Source organism: Triticum aestivum, chromosome 4B (genome assembly GCF_018294505.1).
Source record: "Triticum aestivum cultivar Chinese Spring chromosome 4B, IWGSC CS RefSeq v2.1, whole genome shotgun sequence".
Lineage (NCBI taxonomy): Eukaryota > Viridiplantae > Streptophyta > Magnoliopsida > Poales > Poaceae > Triticum > Triticum aestivum.
In genome coordinates, this window is record NC_057804.1 from 650,298,730 (window position 1) to 650,324,787 (window position 26,058).

Here is a 26,058-nt window from a genome sequence, read left to right on the forward strand (position 1 = left end):
TTTTGAAAATGAAATGGCTTGTCCACAACTATCCTCCTGTTTGAAGCTTCAACTTCATTACATAGCACAATAGGGCAGTGGTCCTATTTTGCAGCCAGCAAGTGACATAGTGACGCAAAGGGAAACATAGGACTCCAGCTGGCCGTCACCAAAGGCCTGTCAAGCCCGACTCGACAGAATTGTTGTCCACTCACTCGTTTTTCAAAGGTCCAATCAACACGAATGTATTCGAGATCATCGAGTCCCCATAGATCCACTGCCTCCCTAAATCCCGCCATCTGATCCACATCTCTCAAATCAGGCCTCATTTGCTCCTCTCTCTAGTACCTCACTGAAATCTCAAGTACAAAGCCACATAAGTGTAGATTCACCCAGTAGTCGAGCCATCGTATCCCAAATCTGCTGCCGAAGGCTTCTGTTAGCCTAGCCATAGAAGCATGTCAATATCCATTCTGCCTTTCCTACTTCTAACACAACCACATCAGTATGGTATTTTGAAAAACTCTTGACCCGCAAATTAACTCCATCCCGCCAGAGCACACCAATACCGCCGCTTCTACCCCCCACTACCCAGAGCAAAACCATCATCAAAACCCCGTCGTCAAGCCCTCCACTCTCTGTTTTGACAATTGCGCCGGCCCACAAATAACTCTATTTTTGAGGGGACAGTCCACAAATAACTAAGGAGCGGGTTTGGACCGTGACCTTGCAGCTGTTTTTTTTTCTTTTTGAGGGGTGATCTCGCAGTTTTTTTTTTGAGGCATGATCTCGGCTTCGGCCTTTTTTTTCCCAAGGAAAAACTGTCCAGAAAGCCCAAGTAAAAAAAACAAGGCCCACCTCATGCTACCCGTGTCTTCGGAACGCCTTCCGGGCCGCTCGGTGCGCGCAGGCGCCGACAAAGAAACAGCGGAACGAAGCCCACAGGCCCGCGAGAACCCTAGCGAAGAAGCCCCTCTCTCTATCCGGCCGCACCCTCGCCACCGCGCCTCCCCTCCCCAAAACTTGGACCCGCCTCCTCGCCGCCACCGCCGCTCCCGTCCGTCCGTCCTCGCCGCCCCTCCGCCGTCCCCCCGGGTTTCCAGGTACGAGGTCCTCCCCATCCATCCCTTAGCCCAGTCCCGCCTCCTCCATCCCGAGGGACGACGCTACTGCTGAAACCTAGGGTTTTCTCGCCGTGTACAGATCTCTCACTGCCGCCGCTGATTCGGTCTGTTCCGTGCGCAGGTCGCCGGCCTTCGCCCCGTCAGCCAGCCGTCGCGTCCATGGCGGAGGTAGCGCCCGTCGATGTAAGAATCCAGCGGCTCTCGCAACTTATTAGAGCCACATGCCTTCTCATACGCCGCAGCAGCTTACTGACACGGTCGTTGGTTCCGTCTTTGTGTTGCTTGCAGCAGGGGAAGAAGGAGGAGGAGGAGTTCAGCACGGGGCCGCTGTCCATTCTCATGCTCAGCGTCAAGAACAACACCCAGGTTGGTTTGGTTTGGTCGACTTCTTGCCTCTATTGGTTGAGATCCCAGCTTAGCAAGGGCAGATTTTCTGTAGTAGTAGTACTTACTGACTTACTGTCTGTCTGCATATCTGTTTTAACCGAGCACCTGCCCTTCTGGGGAGCTGGTGTTCTCCGTAGTGCGTGCACTTGCTAAAGAAATCAAACGGCTTAGTTGCCTGTGCTCCTGTCGTGCAAGCGAACACTAGTTTCCCTCTTAGTGCTACAATGCTAAGCGCACCATCGCGTAAATGTGTGAGTAATTGACCATTGTTTTGGTGCAGCCTTTCCTGAAATGCCTTTGGTGGTAATAGTGTGGCACTGCAAAGTTGAATGCACCATTGCGTACATGAGAATTTAACTACTGCAAAATTGAATTCACAATCGTGTAATAACTAGTAAGGGCCTGTTCGGCTTTCCACCGGCTCCGTGGAATTACAGAATCTGCAGAGCACCTAATTTCCAGCTCCACTATTTTATCCCTGCAGCTTCGCCAGCTCCGCGAGCTGAGTCTGGAGCGGAGTAGCTCCAAACACTCCCTAAATACGATGGTTTCTCTGCATCCTTTTGTCAATCAATTGCCCTTTGTGACAGGATTGTCCTCTTTGTGCTGCAAAGTTAAACGCAATAACGTGTAATGTGTGAGTAATTAACCATCTCGTTGTCGCAGATTTTAGCTCGCTTGATGTGACTATGATTGCAAGTAAACTGATTATTTTCTTCTACTCCGTAACAAATATGGAAAAACTAGATTTCTATGCGACTGCACTTGCACTGACCTTAGTCTATTTGCAGACTTCCATCAATTGCCTTTGGTAATAGTGCTGCTCTCTTAGTACTGCAAAGTTCAATGCATCTTCATGTAATACTCCCGCTGTTCCTAAATATTTGTCTTTTTAGAGATTTCAAATGGACTACCACATATGAATGTATATAGACATATTTTAGAGACTAGATTCACTCATTTTGCTCCGTATGTAGTCACTTGTTGAAATCCCTAGAAAGACAAATATTTAGGAACGGAGGGAGTATATGAGTAAATACTATAGTTTACATGCAGCCTTTCCTCAACCAACCACCTTTGGTAATAGTGTTCCCCTCTTAATGCTGCAAAGTTAAATGCACTAACACAGATATGAGTATTTAGATTTTAGCTTGCCTGATGTGATTATGATGTAAACTGCAAGTGCACTGATTATTTTTTCTACTGGCAACAAATACGGGAAAAGTAGACATCTAAGTGACTGCACTTGCACTGACCATAGATGAGTAATTAACCATAGTTTTGGTGCAGCTTTTGGTGAGATGCCTTTGTTAATGTGTAGTACTGCAAAGTTAAAAGCACCATCGTGTATATAAGTAGTTATTAAGTATGAACTGTAGTTTCTGTGCAGCCTCTCATCAGTTGCCCTTGTAATAGTGCTGCTATCTTAATACTGAGAAGTTGAATTCAGAATCGTGTAATAATGAGTAAATACCATAGTTTCTCTGCTCCTTTTTGTCGGTCAATTGCCCTCTGTAACATTGACACCCTCTTGGTACTGCAACGTTAAATGCATCAAGGTGTAATGTATCAGTAACCAACCATCTTGTTGTCACAGATTTTAGCTTGCTTTGTTTGCTTATGATGTAAATTGCAATAAACTGGTTTCTTTCTTCTACTTGGTAACAAATATGGGGAGAAGTAGATCTCTAGGTGACTGCACTTGCACCGACTGTAGCCTGTAGGTGATGTTTTCCATGTTACAAGTTGTTCTAATGATGTATCCTCTCTTCTGCCTTAGGTGCTTATCAACTGCAGGAACAACAAGAAGTTGCTTGGTCGCGTGAGGGCATTTGATCGTCATTGCAACATGGTTCTTGAGAATGTCAGGGAGATGTGGACTGAGGTATGCGGCACATTATCCCACCCGCTAAATGCACCGTTTCCTTGTCTTGTCTTGTATTGCTGCGTGCACTAACATCCATTCCGCCCGTTACAGGTTCCAAAGACTGGTAAAGGCAAGAAGAAGGCTCTCCCGGTGAACAAGGACAGGTTCATAAGCAAGATGTTCCTCCGCGGGGATTCGGTCATCATCGTCCTCAGGAACCCGAAATGAGTTTGACGACTCGGCGTAAACCAGAAGAGTCTCTTTTCGCTATGCTGCTGTTAGTTTGTATGCCGAATGCTCTGGATCAGGGAATGTGTAAGACAGTTATCAAGCAAGCATTGCCTGTACTGATTAATGGTTTGGTGCTGTGGTCTGGATGTTACGAATTCACGTCTTTTGTAGTATCTAATCTAACAACGTGCACTGGTAGCCTCTGTTCGGATCATCAATATGTCTGCTGAAGAGAGTTTTCAGTTTCAGAATGTTTTGTTTGTGTTCCATTGAGTTTGTGAATCGGTAGTTGCCCATTCCGTCGTATTGTGATACTCCCTCCGTTCCAAAATAGATGACTCAACTTTGTACTAGTTGTTCATGTCATATTGTAGTGCAATCCATTTGCCTGGTACCTTTTCGATGTCAAATACCGAGGGCTCCTTCGATTCACAGGATTTGCATCCTTGGGGATATTTTTCAGTTTAAATCAGGAGTCATTTGCACTATATTTTGGAGAAGCATTTTCATCCACTCAAACCGTGGAGTTCGTTCGCCTTTGTTGTGGTATCAAACACTCTTCTGCACAAATTTCTCTTACAGGTTACATGAGTAATTTTGTGTTTTACCTTTTTCTATGAATCAATGAGGCCGTATAATCTAAGGAGGAACTTTTTTCACATTATCAGATCTAAGATGTTTTCAAAAATGGAAAAGAAATTGAGGCCATAAAAAATATGGCCTAAACAGTGAAGCAAGGAAATCAATGCATAGAGTTTGCTATGTATAGACCAAATGCATGCAACCACTCATCCAAGGGTCCATAGCTCAGTGGTAGAGCAATTGACTGCAGATCAATAGGTCACCGGTTCGAACCCGGTTGGGCCCTTCAGTTCCCCTTTTTTTTTGCCTTCTTTTTTCAAAGTTTGCCACGTTATTAGACCATATTATTATTAATTATATCAAATATGTAGTTCCCAGTGGATATACGGGACAAAACATGAGGGGCCCAATTCCCAATGGACATACAGGAAAAAACATGGAACAAATCTTGTCAACGCAAAACAAAAGGAGACACCTGAAATCAATGGAGGCAGATGATGAGACTAATGACCATGCACTGATGAGATGAGGGCCTCATTCGTTCGTTCATACATCTTGATTCAGCAGCCAGCAAAGAAAGAGAAAGAAAGAGCAATGCAGATTAGGTGAGGAACTAGTGATTGATTGACTCCTTCCATCAAGGGAGGAGGATGTTGGTGCTGACGCTGCAGGATTGGAATTCACACAAGACATAGCTTAAGATAAGACATGAACGATGGCTCATGTCGATCGTGTGTCATCATTCTGCAACTGAAACTAATGCACTCACTCATTGTTGGGTGGTATCACGTGGGTGAGAGTAAACCACCAAGTAAAACAAAAACGCTTTCAGTTGTGATCGACGAAAACAATCATGTTTTTGATAAAAAGGGGGAGATTTTATCGAGCCTGCTAACGTTGGACCGATCCGAAACAAACATAACGAGTTCATGCCACACATGAGTAAGCAGCAACAACACGTAGGTATGTACGAGCACAACAATCAAATACCTAGGTCATTTTTGCCAATATAAGAAAGCACTCCCTTTGTTCCAAAATACTTGTCGTGGCTGAACTAAATCACAACAAGTATTTTGGAACGGAGAGAGTTTAAGCTTTTGGAATCCTACAATCTTTTCATCTAACTATTATTCGAAGGTTGATGAATCAAATTGGACTCTTGAAAATTTAGCTTCAATGTAGTTAATGATTGCATTTGGTCCCATCAAGTGCATAGTATTCTAGTATATCCCCCACACCCACCTATATTCCTTCGGTTGCATTACATTTACGAGACATATGCATTCACGGAACTTTTGTTTTTCTATGTAGCTAATTAAGTACTTTGAGAAACAAACATATCAAATTACATATGTTTCTTCTTTTTAATGTTGTACATCATTAACAACAATAATAATTGTATTACTATGAGAAATATGAACAATTTTTTGATGTGATTATGTCACTTGCAATGTCAACTCTATGCATCAAATAATTGTAACATATAATGGTTTCTATGTCTAAAATATGATTATTTATAAGGATGCTAAAAAACATGTATTTCATTCCATGTATCAGGTTGGAATGAACTTTTGTTCTGTGACTGTACAGAACACGACCACCTTGTTTTCAAGGAAAGTTACCCCCAATTTCCCCCTTACCTTTGTTTGCATCTTTAGGCCTCTAGTATGTACAAGAGAAATGAAGAAGACATAGAGCCAAATAAAAGCCTGCCTCCTAGTATTTAACCAAAAATTTCGCATTTGTTTTGCCATTAGACAAAAAAAAAGTACAATTGCACAATTTTGAAAATGACCAATCAATTAAATATATTGCAATTGCAGAATGTATATAATGAACCACTGGTTATATGCAAAAGAATCCAATTGCACTATTTTTGTATAATTTTAAAAATAATACCAACTAACACTATACATATTTTAAAATAAATAAAGTTTTTTTACATATATGTTTTTTAATATAAAAACCCTTTCCAAGAATAAATACAAACACAAGTACCACGCAACAACACTCTAATCTTTTCACCACTATCAAAACACTGAATTAAGGAGAACTGAATGTAGGCCAGATGGTTAGGTTCCGTACAGAGGAACTAGCCCACCATGGCTCACGTCTGGTGCCCTCATTTTTTTGGATTTATTTCAGACTTTTCGGTGATGATCGTTCAGTAAGAGGAGCCGTTCCTGTCAACTATGAGGTGTCAGTGGTGATTTCGTCAATCTCAAGATGTTGTGTCGGCTGAGTATCTCAAAGATGCTCATAAGGATAGGGTGTGCGTGCATACATCATAGGGGTGAGTGTACATGAGCATTTGCGATTGTACTATGTTAAAAGCACATTGAATTAAGGAATTATTTCCAAAATTATTTTCAGAAGAGGGTCCATAGCTTATTGATAGAGCAATTGACTCCAGATCAATAGGTCACCGGTTCGAACCCGGTTGGGCCCTTTGCCTTCTCTTTTGAAAGTTTGCCCCACTTTAGACCTTACTAATTATTTAATTATATCCAAACATGTGGTCCCAGTTCCAAATGGATGTACAAGAGAAAATATGGATCCAGTTTTGCCAACACAAAACAGAAGGAGACACCTGAAATCAATGGAGCTACTAAGATAGGCAGATGATGAGACCAATGACCATGCATTGATGAGGTAATGGCTTCATTCATTTATTCGTTCATACATCTGATTTAGCAGCTAGCATGAATGATAACCTTAACAGTAGTAAACTGTACGAGCAAAGAAAGAGAGAAAGAAATGTTGCAGATTAGGTGAGGAACTAGTGATTGACTCCTTGCATCAAGGGAGGAGGATGTTGGTGCTGACGCTGCAGGATTTCACACAAGACATAGCTTAAGATAAGACATGAATGATGGCTCATGTCGATCATGTGTAATCATTCTGCAACTGAAACTAATGCACTGACAAACTCACAGGTGGGTGGTATCACGTGGGTGCACTAGTAGAAAACAGGGCTACCATTCGGCCCTGGCCAGCCATTAGTCCCGGTTCTTCAAGAACCGGGACCAATGGGGGGTATTAGACCCGGTTTGTGAGCCCAGGGGGCCGGCCGGGGCCTCGTGGGCATTGGTCCCGGTTTGTGTGGAACCATTTGTCCCGGTTCGAGCCACGAACCGGGACCAATGGTCCTCGCTGCTGGCCCACAACCATTGGTCCCGGTTCGTGGTTTGAACCGGGACAGAAGGGGTGGCTTTAGTTCCGGTTCATGCCACGAACCGGGACAAATAACTTGCCTACATATACCCACCGCCGCGGCAGAGCACTCCACAGTGCTCTGTTTTTGTCAAGCCGGCGAGGGAAGGGCATTTGGGTGCTCTAGTTCACCTCCTATGCACATGAGGTGTTCGATGAAATGCCTGAGCCACACTAGTTAAGCTTTCTCCTCTCGAAACTCGACCTCCGAGCTCCATTTTCAACGAGATTTGTCTAGATTTAGTGGTCCGTCCCGCCCCGTCCCCGCCCCGTCTTCACCGCCGTCGATTGCCCGCGCCGATCTCGTCGCCGGCACCACCGTGGTGAGCCTCTTGTTCTTATCTTCTTTTCTGAAAGAAAAAAAAATTCTGACTTCAGATAGATACTTGTCTAATTTTCTTACTTTTATTATTCCTTGTTATTATATAGTGTGATGGTTTTGGTATCCGCCCCCATCGGCCCTCGTCCTGTCTATGATTTAGATGTGGTATATATTATCTTTTCATAACTATTTGGTTCATTTATTGTTTATGACAATTATGCCGACCAATGTGACATAGATTTTATTTATCTAGGAGGTTGTTGAACCGGAAATTCCAACCGACCCTATTGTCGAGGGGTTAAATTTAGTTGAAGAAGAGAACAATTACTTGAAGGAAAAAATAAGAAAAATTGAGGAGGAGAAGATGATATTAGAGTTGCATGTTGCGGGTGTCGTCGATGATCACAAGATCAAGATGGATGCAATGCGGTTGAAGATTAAAAAGATTAGAAAATATGCCATTCATACTGAGGCTTGGTATCATTATGTAGTTGGATCATTTGTTATCTTGGTTGCGGTTATGATCGCATTTGTTTTTGCATTGAAATGTTTTACATAATTTCAGTGTATGGTTTAATTAGATGCTCTGGAGAGCTATATGTTGTTCAATGAGAACTATGCATCTACTTTGGCTTTAATGCTCTGGAGAACTATGTATGTACTTTGGTTTCAGAGTTAATTTCAAATGCTTTTCAATTTCATGGTCTTACAGCTTTGAATGGTGCATTTTGAACACAGAAAAACAAGGGAGTTCAAATAAGTTCAAAAAAATTGAAATCCCTTTGTAACAGACGAGTTTCCGTATGAAACCCTGATACTTCGAAGGAGATTGTCCGTTTTGTACACGAAGTGCATCCAATTTTTGCCGTAAGTCTCTCTACTTTCTTGCACATGCTATGTGGGTGAAATGATGATACCATGCCAACTTGGAATCTTTTCAGAGTTCATTTCAAATGCTTTTCAATTTCATGGTCTTATAGCTCAAAATAATCAGTAAATACATGAAAAATAACAAATGAAATCACAAAGGGCTGTAAATTGATGATGTGGCTTTGAATGGTGCATTTTGAACACAGAAAAACAAGGGGGTTCAAATAAGTTCAAAAAAAATTGAAATCCCTTTGTAACAGACAAGTTTCTGTATGAAACCCTGATACTTCGAAGGAGATTGTCTGTTTTGTACACGAAGTGCATCCAGTTTTTGCCGTAAGCCCTCTCTACTTTCTTGCACATGCTATGTGGGTGAAATGATGATACCATGCCAACTTGGAACCTTTTCAAAGTTCATTTCAAATGTTTTTCAATTTTATGGTCTTATAGCTCAAAATAATCAGTAAATGCATGAAAAATAACAAATGAAATCACAAAGGGCTGTAAATTGATGATGTGGCTTTGAATGGTGCATTTTGAACACAGAAAAACAAGGGGATTCAAATAAGTTCAAAAAAATTGAAATCCCTTTGTAATAGACGAGTTTCCGTATGAAACCCTGATACTTCGAAGGAGATTGTCTGTTTTTGTACACGAAGTGCATCCAGTTTTTGCCGTAAGCCTCTCTACTTTCTTGCACATGCTATGTGGGTGAAATGATGATACCATGCCAACTTGGAACCTTTTCAGAGTCCATTTCAAATGTTTTTCAATTTATGGTCTTATAGCTCAAAATAATCAGTAAATGCATGAAACATAACAAATGAAGTCAGAAACAAAATAAAATAAAATAAATAAGTAATTTGAAACAAAATAATATAAACTTTAATAAATAGATAAGTAGAAACAAAACAAACTTTAATAACATAAATAAAGTTTATGAAAGTAAAATTATCAAAGTATTTTTTGTTCAAAACATTATAAGCAACTTCTAGTATTATTGAAACTAAAATTATATGAAATTCACGCAACTAAAATTATCAAAGTATTTCTGTTCAAAATCATTATAAGCAAAAAGAATTTTCATAAAGAACTTTTTTTGTTAGAAACTTTAATAGCAAAAAGAATTATCATAAAATAAAATTAATAAGTAATTATAAACAAAATAAAATAAAATTAATAAGTATTTTGTTGTAAGTAGAAACAAAACAAAATAAATAAAGCAAAAAAGAAAACAAAAAAGGGAAAAAATAAAAAATTTGCCACCAATTGGGCCACCACGGCGTGAGTACGACTAGAAACTCATCCATGGGCCAGGATTCAGGCCCGCAGTAGACCCAGAAGGCCCATCAAGCAAAGCAGTAGCAAGTAGGCCCGTAAGCCTGCAGTGGAGAGGAGCTCGAGAGGGGTGCGACAGTGGGGCTTATAAACCACTGCGCGCCCCTCTCAACTAGCGAGGTGGGACTAAACTTTGGCCGCGACGCGGGCAGCACAGGGGCCTTTGGTCCCGGTTGGTGGCACCAACCGGGACCAAAGGCCGCTGCTTACCGCACTTTGGGCTGCTGAAAAGAGGCCTTTGGTCCCGGTTGGTGGCACCAACCGGGACTAAAGGTGGGCATTGGTACCGGTTGATGCCACGAACCGGTACCAATGCCTTGGGTATATAAGAAACACTTAGCAGTTTCTGCAAAAATCACTTCTTCTCCGCCCCGACGCCCCCACGCTGCTCCTCGTCACCGTCGCCGCCGATCCCTGCCCCGATGCCGTCGCCGCCGAGCCCTGCCCCGACGCCATCGCCCGACACCGTCGCCGCTCGCCACCCTGCCCCGACACCGTCGCCCGCGCCCTCGCCCGACGCCGTCGCCGCTCGCCGCCCTGCCCCGACGATGTCGCCGTCGCCGCTCGCTGCCCTGCCCCGAGATGCGCCGCCCCGGCCCTGCCCCGACGCGCGCCGCCCCAGCCCTGCCCCGATGCCGTCGCCGTTGCCGCTCGTCGCCCTGCCCCGACCCCGCGCCCCTGCCCCTCCTCACCTTGGTCCGGCGGCGCCCTCCCCTGATTTTTTAATATATGTGATAATTGTTTTTGTTCATATATATGATGATTTTTTATAGAATATGATGTTTTTTTCCAGATTATATGTATATGATTTTTTTATAGAATATGATGTTTTTGCTTTTTTATAAAAATGTATATATGTTTGTATGTTCTTTGTTTATATATGTTCATATATGCAAAAGTTAGATTTAGTACATTTTAGGTTAGTTTAATTTTTAGAATTTTTTTAAATATCTAGCTAGGAAAGGAAGAAGAAGAAAAAGAATGAGAGGAGAAAAAGGAAAATAAGAAGAGGAAGAAAGGAGAAGAAGAGGAGAGGAAGAAGAGGAGAAATAAATAAAAAGAGGAAAAAAGAAGAAAAAGAAGAGGAGAAGAAGAAAGGAATAGAGGAGAAAGAAGAAAAAAATAGAAAATTTCTATTTTTTTTCTTCTTTCTCCTCTATTCCTTTCTTCTTCTCTTTTTTTCTTCTTATTTTCTTCGATTGCTTCTCTTCTATTCATTTCTTCTTCTCCTCTTTTTATTTCTTCTTTTGTCTTCTTATTTTTTATCGGGTATGTCATTGTCGATATACCCCCTCCCGAGAACTTCAACACGAGGGGGGGGGGGTATCGATATACCCCCTCCCCAATAACATTATTTTCTCATGTATATGTATGTCACGTCGTTGTCGATATAACCCCCTCCCGGATAACTTCGACATGAGGGGCGGTCGATATATATACCCACTCTCGACGGTGATAACTTATACTACGGGAGCACCCCCCTCGGCCCTCTCGCTCGACCAAAACTCTCGAGGACACCCAAACCCTAGAGAAAAAATGATGTTGGTCTCCTACCCCCTCCCGCCACGCCCCTACCCGACAAACTCTTTCGAGGCCACCCAAATTACCAAGTTAAAAGAGCGTTGTCGTCGAGGCCACCCCAAACCCTTGAAGCGTTGTGTCGAGGCCACCCCAAACCCTTGAAGCGTTGTCTAGGCCACCCCAAACCCTAGAGAAGCAGCGTCGAGGCCACTAACATGATTCTTTATTGTGATTAGCTAGCTAGTTCTATGTTTGCCACTAATATATATATCCATCTGTACCATGTTTGAATAATAATTGACATGTTGTAAATATTTGCAGAAACTACGGAGCACTCCCGAGATGAAGCAACATAAGCGATGTTGGGGGAGATAATTGCACAAGGAAGTGATGTCGTTGCGTCGTTTCTCAATGACACTGATGGTCAGGAAGGACCGGGTGAAGAAGAGGGCTATGTTCATGATGGCTCCGGTGACCCATTAATGCCGGTACAAGAAGAGGGGTATGTTCATGATGGCTCCAGTGACCCAATGGAGGTACAAGAAGGAGACCGTGATCGAACCGAGTCCGACCAGGTATATATATATTAGTTAAGCCCGTGCTGACTAGTTAATTGATGCATTCATTGTTTTCATATGTACACATATTAATTAACTCTCGTCTTTCTTCTTTTTTCTCTAGCCCTCCGGATCGAGCTCAACTTCGGTAAAGAAACGAGGCCCGAAGAAAAAGTTGCGCTCGGATGAAAGGTTTGAGATCACAGCAATCGCGCGCGATGGCAAGCCGATTGAACCCATCCGGACAAGGGATGCATTTCGTGCTCAGTGCGGGGTTCTTGTTAGGGACAAGATCCCGATCAATATCCAGCAATGGTTAAAGCCAAAGAAGGAAGACCCTGAGGTGCCGACGTCTTATGTCTCTGATATGCAGAAAGAAGATCTTTGGACAACGCTTAAGGAAAATTTCACCCTACCGCCAGAGGAGGATCCAGAGAAGCCAGTTAAAGAGGAATTGATCAAGTCTCATGCTCTTAAGAAGATGGCAGAACTATTCAGGAGGTGGAAGAATGAGCTGAAAACGTTTGTCGACAAAGAAAAGACACCAGAATTCATCGGCCGGTTTGAGAAGATCAGAGATCAATGGCCCGCATTTGTGGCCCACAAGACATCGGAAAAGAGTAAGAAGATGTCAACGACAAACAAGATTAATGCTGCGAAGAAGAAGCATCACCATCGCACGGGGTCAGGTGGTTACCTCAAAGCCCGACCTTTGTGAGACAAGGCTGAGAATGTCCTGATTGCTAAAGGGGTCGAACCAGAGACATTGAGATGGCCAGACCGTTGCCGGACTTGGTTCTTCGGGGTTGGCGGAACCTTGGACCCTATATCAGGGAAGTGCGTTGGACGGAAAAGCAACTACGAATACCCGTCAGGAAGCTTCGGCACTATATCGCCGCAGCACAGGAAGGGACGTTCGTTCCAGACAGAGAGAAGGACGAACTCACAATGGCCCTCGGGAATCCTGAGCACCCTGGACGGACACGAGGCACGCCAGGCTCCCTTTCGTGGAAGGCTGGGTTTCCAGACGCAGGGGGTTACAAAACCCAAGAGAGGAGGAATAAAGTGGAGCATAGCCAACTGCAGGCACTTCACGAAAGGGTACAAGGGCTAGAGGAACGAGAAGCAGATCGCAGCAAACGACCTGCCCAAGCTTCCCCTGAAGCTACCCCGCAATCTCAACAGAGAAGCAGCATGGCTTCCACCGAGTAGACTCAGCAGCTGGAGCCTGTCTTCACGGGCTACCCCGTGGATGCTATCACAGAGTCTCAACATTGTCACCTTATGATGCGATGGATGACATTGAAAGTCAAGGCGGCTGTTGGCTCTGTTATACCTAATGAACCTGGCTCGACCTACCACGGCCAGCCGATTCCAGAAGGATATGCTAGGGTGATGGTGGATCAAATAACGGACAGATTTGAGGACCTTGAACTTGACCACCCTATGGGTGAAGGGGAGATTCGGCTGGGTTCTTCTCTAAAGACTCCATGCCTATGGCGGAAGGAGCTCATCAACCTTCCGAACTGGACGCCTCCGCCTCCTCCTCCTCCTCCGGCGAGTCAGGGCACTCCGCCTCCTCCTACGAGTGATCAGGGCACTCAGCCTCCTTCTCCGGCGCATGGCGGCACTCCGCCTCCTTCTCCGCCTGCGCCGGCGCGCCCGAGCAGCCAGCTTCCTCCTCCTTCTCCGGCTCGTCAACAAGGGCGGAAGAGACCCGCCGCCGCTCCGGCTCCTCCGGTGCGTCGTCCTTCTCCTCCGCCTTGTAAGAAAGGAAAGATAGCCGCAGCCGCTCCGTCTGCTCCGGTGTCTAGCAATACAGCCAGAGGCAGGCAATACAGATACGGTCCTTCTCTGAAGACTCCAGAGAAGTTACCATATGAGAGGAGCCAGGAGGAAAACGCGAAGATCGTGCAAGCCGAAGTGACCAACTTCTTTGAAGGGGTCAAAGCAAAGAAAAATCCACCTCCGGAGGAGAAGATAGATCCGGTAAAAGCAAAGCATACTCTGGCTGCCCTGACGAAACCACCAAAGTCTCCGGTGAAAGACAACTATGAGCGCATTCTTACGAAGTCATTTATCGAAGCGGAGCGGTCGGGAAGTACTGTCAGTGCTCAAAGGTAGCAGAACGACGAGCTGGGAAAAAAGTTGCCCAGCTCGGCGAACAAGCGAACCAATCGTTGCCCCCGCTCCAGGTGTCTAGCATCGTCGCGAATCATCTGGGCGGGATGGTGCCCGGTTATAACGATCTTGGAGATTACCTGCCCGACGATGCACATTTTGATTTCTTGAAGGTGGACGAACACAGATACGTGTACGGGAAGCCTCTCGTCAAAGATGAAAAGCTCTAACAACGATGATGCGAAGATTCCATGATTGGTATATGAAAACCTGCAGAGAGTCTGAGTGGAGGAATATTTTGACGCTCAGAGTTAAAGAGGAGCATGACCTCATTGGAATTGATCTGTTGAATGTTCCATTTGACGAGTTCTTCAAGTTTTTCAATCTAAAGGCCCTCGATAAGTTAATGATCACTTGCTACTGCCTGTAAGTAGTACTACTTCTGTCATTAAGTCTCTATATATAGGTCAACTCTTTCATTGCATGTATATTTAATTATTGTCACTATATTATGCAGATTGAAGATCGCCGAATTGAAGAAAAGACAAATCGGTAATATTGGGTTCATTAAGGCTGGTCACAATGGGCAAGAACATAAGCTAGTAACTTCACACTTTCCTAGACTATGTTACTACCTCCATAGTGGGTAGGAACATCTATGTAGTGTCATGCAACGATGTATTTATTAGGTTATAGACTCATTGTTTCTTGGAGTGTGTGATGTTCCGGTAACTTAGCTAGTTACCACAAGCACCTCTCTCTTCATTAAATACATGCCACATAAGCAAAGTTGTATTGGAGTGTGTGATGTTGCTTCTAAGTTCCTCCCCACTGTGACCAGCCTAACACAAATATCATAGATACATATATGGTTAAATTTCAGGCCAAAAATACCGAGGCCAAGCTGCTATAATCGTTTATATTAAATCAAAACAAAGCTATAATACTCTTCCCTTACAACTTCGAGTGAGTGTTACTATCTTGTGCATATTCGGTTTCCCTTATTAGTCGAGGTTATAGTAATGTAATTGATGAGTTATGCATTCGTGCGCAGCTTCCACTATATTCTCCTAGAGATTAAGCTTGAGCAGGGACTAGTAACCGTCTTAGACTCGAGACGAAAAGATCCCAAGAAGTACGCGGACATGATTGAAATTCTAGAGAAGTAAGTTAAATCTATCATTATCGCACCATATCGGCAACGTCAATTTATTCATTTCCTGATATCAAGTAATTGTTTTCTTTGTTTGGCAGGGTTTGGAGTAAATTCACCTCAAAAACTCCGGGACTGCCAAAGAAGCTGCAGTTTAGACACCCGAAAGTAAGTACTATAGTAGCATATATGTTCCACGCATCTCCTAGTGATTCAAGCGCTAGTTTCATCAATACCATTTAGCATGCTTGCTAATTATCAGTTTGATTGACTTCTATTTCTTGTAAAGTGGTTGTGGCAGGAAGAAGGGACTAATTACTGTGGATACTACATTTGCGAGTCCATCCGCCACACGACTTGTGAGCGGGGCTACTCCGAGAAACAATATGAAATGCGTAAATAATTATATTCACAATTTTATTTTATTACCATCATTTGTGCTCAGTTTCATTTATTCATATATATGTATTGACCCCTTCTTTAAATTAGATATTTCGGATGCGAGATGAACTCCTAGCACCAGATCGTATGCGAGGAATTCAAGAGGAATTGACGACATTCTTTCTTGACCACATGATCGCTAAAGACAGAGAATACTATATGGACCCTGATGCGTTCAATTTTAATTAGGAGATTATATTGTAAAAGATACTTATATTGTATATATGTAGCCAGTAGCGTCGGATAGATATACGAGAACTTGTTGTTCGACCAATCTCTCAGAGAAGGAGAGGTGGTCGATATCACTTCTCTTTGTATGCATCTGTTCATGACGATCTTCTGTTTCCTTCATTTGCTTAACTAGCTAGCGTGTCTAGTCCTCTCTATACGTATAGTACGTAGCGTCGACCAAGCACGGAGATAAGAAAGGACGCTTCTCTCTATTAATTAGCATGCTAACACAATATATGAAACCCTCCAAAACCCCCAACGCCCCCCCTTAAAAAAACAAAAACCCCAGCACCTGAGATGCTGACGCGTGGATGCCTATTGGTCCCGGCTGGTGCCACCAACCGGGACCAAAGGGCCTCCTGCCTGGGCTCGCCGCACCGGCCACGTGGAGGCCCATCTGTCCCGGTTTATGCAAGAACTGGGACTAAAGGTTTAGGGCATTAGTACCGACACTTTAGTCCCGGTTCAAAAACCGGGACAAATGGCCCTCACGAACCAGGACAATAGGTCCTTTTTCTACTAGCGGTGAGAGTTAACCATCGAGTAAAGCAAAACCGCTTTCAGTCGTGATCGACGAAAATGATCATATTTTCGATAAAAAGGGGGATTTTATTGACTATGTTCACGTCAAATCGATCCGAAACAAACATAAAGAGTTCATGCCAGTTTTCGGGCATGCGTTCGTAGGAACAACAAGTTGATATGTACGAACACAACAATCAAATACCTAGGTCACATTCTTTGTATACAAACATAGGAAAGTATAAGCTCCTGGAATCCAACGAATACAAACTTTTCAGAGTTTTGCTTCGGCACACCCTTAAAAAGGCTATTGCCCTATTAGCCCGCAGACCAAACATATTTAATACGTTGATTTGGCTACACAAACCTATAATATCCTTTTTGATCGAAGGGGTACCTTCTAATCTTCATCTTGAGTCTCCATCAAAAATCCGTAAACATTTCTAGGTTGTGGGGGGGGGGGGGGGGGTGCCGAAGCAATGTTCATTATTCAAAGGGTGATGAATTAAACTGGACTCTTGAAAATTTAGCTTCAATGTATGTGGTTAATGATTGCATTTGGTCCACTCTAATGCATAGTTTTTTTATTCCTTCGGTTGAATTACATTTGCGAGAAATATGCATGTACGAAACAATTTTTTTGTATGTACCAAACTACATATGATTCTTTCTTATTAATGCTATACAATACTAACAACAATAATAATTGTATTACTATGAGAAATATGGATGACGTTTTTGACGTGATTATGTTATATGCAATGTTGATTCCATGGATCGAATTATTTACCACATAATGGTTTCTATGTATGAAACGTGAGTATTAAAAAAGATACTAAAATAAATAGTTGTATTGCATTTTATTTATCTGGTTGGAATGAACTTTCGACCTGTGACCATTGTAGTTGATTTCCCCTCCCTTTCCTAGTATCTCTAGGCATGTAGTATGTACAAGAGAAAGGAGAAAAAAAGATAAAGCCAAATAAAAGCTGGTCTCTTAGTATTTAACCCAAGAATTCACAATTTTTTTGCCAATAAGCAAAAAATGTGCAATTGCACTATTCAAAAAATGACCAACTAGTTAAATATATTGCAATTGCACAATTTTAAAAATGATCAACTGGTTATATTCAGAAGAGTGCAGTTACCACCATTTTTGTGTAATTGAAAAATACCAACTTGTAGTATACATATTTAAAAACAAATATTTTTTGGAATATATGTTTTTTATTATCAAAAACCTTTCCAAGAGTAAATACAAAGACAAATACCATAGAACAACACTCCAATCTTTTCACAAAAGAAGAAGAAGCAAACATGCCACATTTCCCCACTATCAATCGTTAAATTAAGGATCGTTAATTTCTCATCGCAAAGAAAGACTGTCAAATTTTCAATTAATTTCCAGCATAGGGTCCATAGCTCAGTGATAGAGCAATTGACTATGGGTCAATTAACTGCAGAGGATCCACAACTCATTTCGATTATTTTTTGTCAATATAAGAAAGTATAAGCTTTTGAAATCAAAGCAATACAAACTACGCAAAAAAATACTCTACTCTTTTTAAAATATGCCTTTCTTAATATCAAAACCCTTTCCTAGAATAAATACAAACACAAGTCCACGCAATAATACTCCACTCTCTTTTTTTTTTGAAATTATACTATACTCTTTTCGCAAAAGAAGAAGGCACATGTCCTCACTGTAAAAACGTTGCGTTAAGTACAGTTAATTTCATTCTATTCGCAAAAGAGGGTCCATAGCTCAGTTGTAGAGCAATTGATTGCAGATCAATAGGTCACTGGTTCGAACCCAGTTGGGCCCTTCCATTCCACTCCCCCCCTTTTTTTTGTTAAGGTTGCCACGTTATTAGCCTACCATTTTTATACTACAGTAGCGTAAGAAGAGATCACGTCATTTCACATCACTGAACATGTGGGTCCAAATTCCAAATGGATAGGAGATAACAACATTCATGGAACAAGTAGTTTTGCCAACACAAAACAAAATGAGACAGCCCAGTACACCTGAAATCAATGGAGCTAAGCTAGGGAAATGAGTGGAGTAATTGACAAAAAACTACCACATTTCACGTATCCGTCCCACAGAATTACCACATTTTAAAAACTGACCAAAAACTCCAGATTAGTGCTAATTTCGTGACAAAAAACTACCAGGTCAAGTTGATGACCGTTTTTATGATTTTAAACCTGTTTATGACATGTGGGACCGGCAGCAAAGTCAACTCTGTTTATTTTGACCGTCAAGTTAACCGTTATGACAGGTGGGACCCATACGTCATCATCAACCTTCTTCTTCCTCCCCTCCTTTCTCTCTTTGGTATTTCAACAAACACCTCTTGTGCATGAGACGGAAACTAGGGAGCTCCGGCCGCCTGCTCGCTTTACACCACGTCGGAACCCAGCACGAGCGCCAGGTGAACTAGCTCCGGTCGGCTCTGCCTCGCAGCGCCGTCCTCGCCGTCGTCGACCCGCCGGACGGCGACGCCGCCTCGGCCGCCGCCGTGGCCCGACTCGCCGCGGCCAACCCTTCCATCGCCTTCCGCCTCCTCCCGGTCCGTCCCAGCCCAGACCCCGCCGCGCACCCGGTCAGGCGCGCCCACGACACGCTCCGCCTCGCCAACCCCGCGCTCCGGGCCTTCCTGCGCGCGCTGCCGACCCCCGCCGACGCGCTCCTTCTCGGCGGCGCAGCTGAAGTAGATCGCTCGCGGGCTAGAGAGCTCCGGGCACCGGTTCCTGTGGGCGGTGAGGAGCCCGCCGGAGGAACAGAGGGAGTTCCCTGAGCCGGACCTCGAGCGGCTGCTCCCGGCCGGCTTCCTGGAGAAGACGAGAGGCATTCCCCGAGCCGGACCTCGAGCGGCTGCTCCCGGCTGGCTTCCTGGAGAAGACGAGAGGCATTCCCCGAGTCGGACCTCGAGCGGCTGCTCCTGGCTGGCTTCCTGGAGAAGACGAGAGGCAGGGGCATGGTGGAGGAAGAAGGTGATGCTGTGTGGGGTCCACCTGTCGTAACGGTCAACTTAACGGTAAAAAATAAATGGAGTTGACTTTCCCGCCACGTCAGCCCCGACAGGTGGGCCAGCTCTGTCAGAAAGGGGTTTAAAATGGTTAAATCGGTCTTCAACTCGATCTGGTAGTTTTTTGTCACGAAATTAGCACTAATCTGGAGTTTTTGGTCAGTTTTCAAAATGTGGTAGTTCTGTGGGACGGATACGTGAAATGTGGTAGTTTTTTGTCAATTACTCGAAATGAATGAGATAATGGCCATGCATCTGATGGATGAGCATGAGTGAGAACCTAAACAGTATAACCAGCAAAGAAAGAAAGAAAGAAAGAAAGAAAGAAAAGAGCAATACAGATTAGGTGAGGAACTAGCGACTGACTTCTTGTAGGAATTAAGGAGGATGTTGGTGCTGACGCAGGCTCCACAAGTCGCAGGGTGAAGAAGATACATAGCCCAAGACATTACTGATGGATTATATCGACCGTTTGTAATCATTCTGCAACTGAAACCGATGCACTCACTCATGGGAGCAAAACAAAAGCGCTTTCTGTCGCGATCGACGAAAACGATCAGATTTTTGATAAATGGGAGATGTTATTGACTCTCTTAACATCAGATCACGAGGCGAAACAAACATAAAGAGTTCATACACACTATTGCTCGTTAATTCGAAGAGAAAACGGCAATCAAATGCCAAAGTCATTTTTCTTTCTTTCTTTAGTAATTGTATTAGTTTCAGGTTTTGATACTGGAAAACCGTCACCCTATTGCTTAATATACTTTCCCGCCACAAGAAATTACCCAGATTCGATGAAAATATCCATGTATAGAGACGAACAAAGGCGACCTTCCTCCTGCCGTCCTACGTACAATCCTATCTATTCTCTCCGTCCCGTAATTATTGTCGTGGTTTTAGTTTAAATTCAAACTAAAACCACGACAAGAACTATGAAACAGAGGGAGTAACATCGCTCCTACCTTTTGTTTTGCTTGGAGCCAATGCAAGCAAGTGGTAAAGACAGAGAGGAGCGAAGCTGCTAGGTAGCAACACAATCACCCTGCATCAAATCAGGACCGCGCATCCATCATCTGCATGCATGCAGCCAAACCGATCGGGAGGTGCAGAGCCAAAGGCGCCCTGAAATCTGACGCCGCATGCACTTACATATGAAGAATTATGTACTTATGTTTTAAGTCATGGATTGATGGGACAACACTAGTACACATAAATTTTCAGAACCTAGCATAGGTGATCTATATGATCTATATGACTGCACGCATCGATTGATGCAGAGGCCGGGGTTTATCCTCCCTTAAAAAAAAGGTGATCTATATGACGATGTAGCCCGTCAGGTGAAAAGTGGGTCAGACAGAATGTATACTACTAGCTAGGCTTTAATGAGAAATTATACTGGTTAAGATGGGCACTGATAATAGGTTTTGCGAATCGATCTGTCTCCCTTGTCTGTCCAAACGCGATTAATCAGCACCGATTTGGTCAATCTCTGTTGTCTGTGCAACGTGTAGTTCGTTCGTTGGATCGATCAGAGCCTCACGGAGCTATGTATGCTAGCTGCTAATCCCCACGGGATCGATGGGAGGCTGTGATCGTCCGACATGTTCAGTCGCCGGCCGGTCGAGCTTGCATATGCCTAGTACTAGTACCAGACAGATAACTAGCTACTACAAGTTGGATGCATTTGCTAGCTCACTAGCTGATGCCGTTTCTCTGGAGATTAATTAGTAGCAGCAATTCTTCTCCTTGATCGCAGTGGCTAGCTTGATTATAGCTAGCTAGCGTGCTAGATTGGTCATGCCTGACGTATGCATGCCGAGAGTGCCCAACTGCCCGTCTGAAACTCTCTCTGCATACGACGTGCATGTAGATTTCCTAACTCCTTGCTTGTGCTAATTACCAACTGCATACATGCTACTTCCTCCGTTCCTAAATATAAGTCCTTTTATAGATTTCACTATATACTACATACGGAGCAAAATGAGTTAACTTATACTCTAAAAGACGTCTAATCCGAATGTCATGCTCTTTATAGTGGAATCTCCAAAAAGATTTATATTTAGGAACAGAGGGAGTATTTTTCAAATTTTACGCGGGCCTGGGCCCACTAAAATCTAGATTCAGCTAGACTCTAGTCCGATAAAATGTTGAAACCTCAATGGAAAAGCTAACTGGCGACCGCTCGCTGGGAGAGCATGACATTTCGAACGTTCTTTCGTGGCAGTTTTAGTTGTATCGGGGTGACCGTTTTTTCAGAAGAACATGGCATTTTCTGGGAGGATGACGGTTTTGATTCTTCATTCCAGAAAATGTCATTTTTTTGAAAAGGAGGATAACCTCGGCCTTTGCACCAGGACGATGCATATAATCATATATATTATTTAAAAATCCAGCAGCCGAACAACATCGACCCAAAAATAAAGCGAAAAGAAAACCCGAGTTCGCATGCCTCTTGACAGTAACTCCAACAGATAACCACTAACTGTATGTTACAAGCCGACATCAAAACGAAAAATACACAATTCCTAGGCTACGTCTCCAAGAAGGAATCACCGCACGTGCACCGATGATGGCGAGTCCAACACAAGGTTGAACTCCGGATTCTCATCCCCAAAGCCAAGCTTCAATCCACCACCTTCATCAAGGACACGACGCAGGGACACGTCGACATAGCATGATCATAGATCTTGTGTTCTTCTGAAAATGCCATGCTCTTCTGAAGAAACTGCCACTCCCCCCGACCAACTAAAAATGCCACGAAACGTTCGCAAATGCCACCCCTCCAGCAAACGGTCACTAGATAAGAGGGTCCAATCTCAAAGGGCCATTGGACTTGAATGGTATTATGTGTACAAAGTTTGACCGCACATTGCAAGTCGACGAGGAAAACACCAACGTAACATATATGCTATAATCCTTATAGAACGAGGAAAGAGAGCAAGAGCGCGCGCACACATACCAACTCACCCTACCAGACATGTGCCACGTAAATCGGGTTTGAGCAAGTGGTACATTACCTGTCAGAAGAGTTAACATTTATTTGCTAGTGTAAATCCCTAGCTATATATACGTGTCAATATATGCTCCAACCTGTTGATGGAACTTTCCTTATGAAAGGTTACAAAAGGGAGAGCTCATGTAGATGAAGGGGCATGGTTGTATGGCAGGGCAAACCTCTCAAACCACGCCCTTGAGAACCTGCACCCATGAGAAGAGAGAACCTCCCAACCAACACGTAGGGTTCATATGCGAAAATGCTAGATGCAACTAGTCCGCCCTATGTGGTATGCTATAGTACACTCATCGTGTTACTATTAGTTTGAATACGCAATCAAGGAGGACAAATCAAATCATGCGTTTAATATCCTAACAACCACTCCCTCTGTCTAGATACATCCATTTGAGCGACAACTAGTTCCGGACGGAGGAAGTTCTAGTTTGAATACACAATCGAGGAGGACAAATCAGATCATGCGTTTGTGTCCACGATAGTAATTAACTAACCACTTGAGGTAATTAGTAGCCGCCTTAAGAACCACTACATGTAGATATTTCATGCATGTCGATAGTGGGCTGGGAGATCCATTCCACTTGGCGTGCTGCTTGCAGGGCAACATGCATGCACGTATGGCGTGTGGTGTGTGATATTTCCGGTTCTAGCTAGTTGAGCCTAGCTTTCCCCCTTAATTGGCAATTTGGTGATTAGGTTCCCTAATTTATATGCTCACTACCTAGACCACTTGGGAAGCAGTGGAGCTAATCAATCAATAAAACAATTAAATAGTGGTTGAACTTTTTAACCTCACATTGCACTTAGCTAGAGTATTGTGGATCTTCATACACATGTTCAACCACTGTTTATTAACGGATATGGTCAGTGATCGAGCTTTGCAAAAGCACTACTTAGTTAAGGAACTCGTCGAAAAGGGGAACTTATTTAAGAAATTAGTACCAAACAAAAGCATGCCACAAACAAATTAAAAGATCCACCATGAGATTTAGGTTTCTTTTTGTTGTCTTGGCCGCCTCGTGGGAGTGTAACCGTGCACGCTCACAGTTTGTGCAGAGATCTTTTCGATTTCTTGGTGCACCATAAATACGAAAGTAATAATAAATCTTGTTCTAAACTCCCTCATTCTAGATGTTTATGTCACACCAAAGTACAAAAAGAACTTATATAGCAAGGGAGCACGGATCTTGATGCAAAGCTAAATGGCCTAGATAGCAGGATGTGCTAAAAGACCCACTCTCGTCAGTTAAGCATGCCCCTTTCGTTCGAAAAGGCGATAAAAACCCTAGAGTTTGCCATGTGGAAGAGATGTGACATTTGGTGGAGTAGTATATATTCTTTTGTGTCATCCATGGTTGCTTGCATCATGGCAGCACACACTTGGATCGTGCCGTACACATATATGCCACGCCCCACCACGAAATGTTCCACGACGGATGCCAGACCGACACATCATCCTATTTAATCATATCGTGTTAGTTCTCTCGTGCGTCTAATGCTGGCCAGCGCCAATGGCGTGAGAGTACCGGCCGTGGCCCCTTCTAATCAATCGCGCGGTTAACTTAATTATACTAGTTAAAAGATTAATCAACATGTTGATGAAAGGTTGAAGCTGACACTTGCCCAAAGTACATATAATGAAAGAGAGCAGTCGACCGGCATCTAATTAACATCTGTAATTTAGCCAGCAGCTAGCTTTGAAAGTGGCAGTGCGAGTTGATTAGTACTCTCTTTCGTTCTGAATTACTTGAAGTTTTAGTTTTGTCCTAAATCAAACTTCTTTATGTTTGATCAAGTTTGTAGAAACATGTGTTAATATAGACAATATCAAGTTTCATTAGATTTGCCATGAATAAATATACTATAAATGATGTTGTAGATATTAACATATTTTTTTGCATACTTGGTCACAGGATTTTAAGGGCATCTTTGATTCACAGGATTTTAAAATGCATGAATCAAAAAAGAAATCATAGGATTACATAATCATGCCCTTTTGAATTCTACATGATTTTGGCTTGTTTAGTTGCATCACAAGAAAATCAAAGAAGTCGTTTCAAGAGCTTTGAGTGGATGCTAACATTAATGTACTAGTACAAAGAAAACATTACCAAAAAATCCTATAGGATTCAACCATGTGAACCAACGACCAACATAGAAAAAATTTCTTAAGGATTCCAAACCTTCAAAATTCCTAGGAAAAATCCTTTGATTAGAAGAGGCCCTGAACAGTGGAACTTAAGACAAAGCTAGGAGTTCCAAGTAATAATTAATTTACAACAAAGTGAGCAATATATACCGGGCTCAACTTCTCCATCTGTCAGCTGGTTTAGTTTGAAGCTCGAACGACGGCCTAACTAGCCAGCTAAGGGCATGTACAATGGTTCTATCTTAGCAATGCCACATATGATAAATGATGAGGTGGAGGAGAGAGAATTCATAAGAAAAAGCTTGTATTTTCTTATTTAAGAGAAGACAAGAGATGATCTTTTAGCACAATATGTCTCACCACATTTTTAGGAATAGCTTGTTATTGAAGATAAGACTAAGAGATGACCCATTGTAGACATGTTTTTTGTCATCTCTTAATTACATGCAAAACTTAAGATAAAACTATCTTATCAACCATTGTACATGTCCTAATCAGCGTCAGCGCAAGATTAGCACCGACGAGCACGCGCTAATCTCCCCGTCCTGATCGTGCGGGACCAGCTGGAAAATCATCAGGCAGTAACTAATATACTAGTGGTGTATATATGTGGTTTTGTGGAGAGGGGATGGATCAGGGGTCTGTCGATCGATCAGCCTTTTTGACGATGTGAGCAAAGTGCACTAACTTAACACCTTTTGGAAGCACACTCCATACATTGTTTGGAGATCGAGCGTGTCGGCAGCTCCATGGAGAGTGAAGGCTCAGGCTGCCTATATACCTTTGGCCAATGTCAAGGGTTGATCTATCTCACAACACCTCTTTTTGACAGAATTGATCGGCGATATCTGATAGGCTTTTAGCCGAATCATTTCGAAGATTTCGTAGTTCATCGCTAGGATGCATGTGAGTGCCTGCATCTTTACCGCGTTTTCTGAATGAGTGACCTCGCTATAAACAACTGCACACAATGGGAATGCATTGGGATGTTCGATGAGTAATGAGCATCATGATGCTTTAGTGGGTCGCTGCGGCGCCCCTACCTCGGTGGCGGGCGGCGACAAGCAAGCGAGAGGGAAATGGCATGATCAAGAGGACCGGGTGAAGGGGGTGACCGCGAGGAGAAAAGAGAGGGAGGGGCGCGGATGAGACCACATCGACAACAAATAGGTTTTCGGAGAAAGTAGAGGTGTGTGTGTTTGTGTGGTGGTGGTGGTGGTGGTGGTGGGGGGGGGGGGGGGGGTGCCATAAGCCTATGATGCGCCGTACATAGTGTTGCCCAAGTGCATGCATACATTGGTTGGTGATACGTACGTTGTCCAAGTTCATATGTATGTATTTTCTTACACCTAGCTAGTAGGAGTGGTAGATAGTTTTGGGCCAATAATATCCCAATGCAGAC

At 43.3% G+C, this 26,058-nt stretch overlaps 1 protein-coding gene and 3 non-coding genes across 7 annotated transcripts; all 4 read left to right on the top strand.

Moving 5' to 3' along the window:
- The first annotated feature begins 903 nt into the window (after positions 1-903).
- Positions 904-3,836, top strand: LOC123093863 (small nuclear ribonucleoprotein Sm D2). Of its 4 annotated transcripts, none has more exons than XM_044515921.1 (5): positions 904-1,082; positions 1,183-1,286; positions 1,395-1,469; positions 3,271-3,375; positions 3,469-3,836. In XM_044515921.1, exons 2-5 carry the CDS (start codon positions 1,263-1,265, stop codon positions 3,583-3,585), a joined length of 321 nt encoding a protein of 106 aa, XP_044371856.1. In that variant the 5' UTR covers positions 904-1,082; positions 1,183-1,262; the 3' UTR covers positions 3,586-3,836. The 4 variants fall into 4 exon arrangements, with proteins under 4 accessions (XP_044371856.1, XP_044371855.1, XP_044371853.1 ...); XM_044515920.1 differs by having other exon boundaries at positions 1,225-1,286; XM_044515918.1 differs by having other exon boundaries at positions 920-1,082; positions 1,225-1,286; positions 1,392-1,469.
- Positions 3,837-4,384: 548 nt separating this feature from the next.
- TRNAC-GCA (transfer RNA cysteine (anticodon GCA)) lies at positions 4,385-4,456 on the top strand. Its single transcript has one exon. It is a non-coding gene; the product is annotated as a tRNA-Cys (tRNA).
- A 2,091-nt stretch (positions 4,457-6,547) lies between these two features.
- TRNAW-CCA (transfer RNA tryptophan (anticodon CCA)) lies at positions 6,548-6,619 on the top strand. The gene has a single exon. It is a non-coding gene; the product is annotated as a tRNA-Trp (tRNA).
- Positions 6,620-18,213: 11,594 nt separating this feature from the next.
- TRNAC-GCA (transfer RNA cysteine (anticodon GCA)) lies at positions 18,214-18,285 on the top strand. Its single transcript has one exon. It is a non-coding gene; the product is annotated as a tRNA-Cys (tRNA).
- The last annotated feature ends 7,773 nt before the right edge of the window (positions 18,286-26,058 follow it).

Coding starts and splice junctions, on each gene's coding strand:
- LOC123093863 (XM_044515918.1), top strand. CDS start 1,263: ATGGCGGAGGTAGCGCCCGTCGAT. Junction 1,470..3,270: donor GCGTCAAGAACAACACCCAG/GTTGGTTTGGTT, acceptor CTTCTGCCTTAG/GTGCTTATCAACTGCAGGAA. Junction 3,376..3,468: donor TCAGGGAGATGTGGACTGAG/GTATGCGGCACA, acceptor CGCCCGTTACAG/GTTCCAAAGACTGGTAAAGG.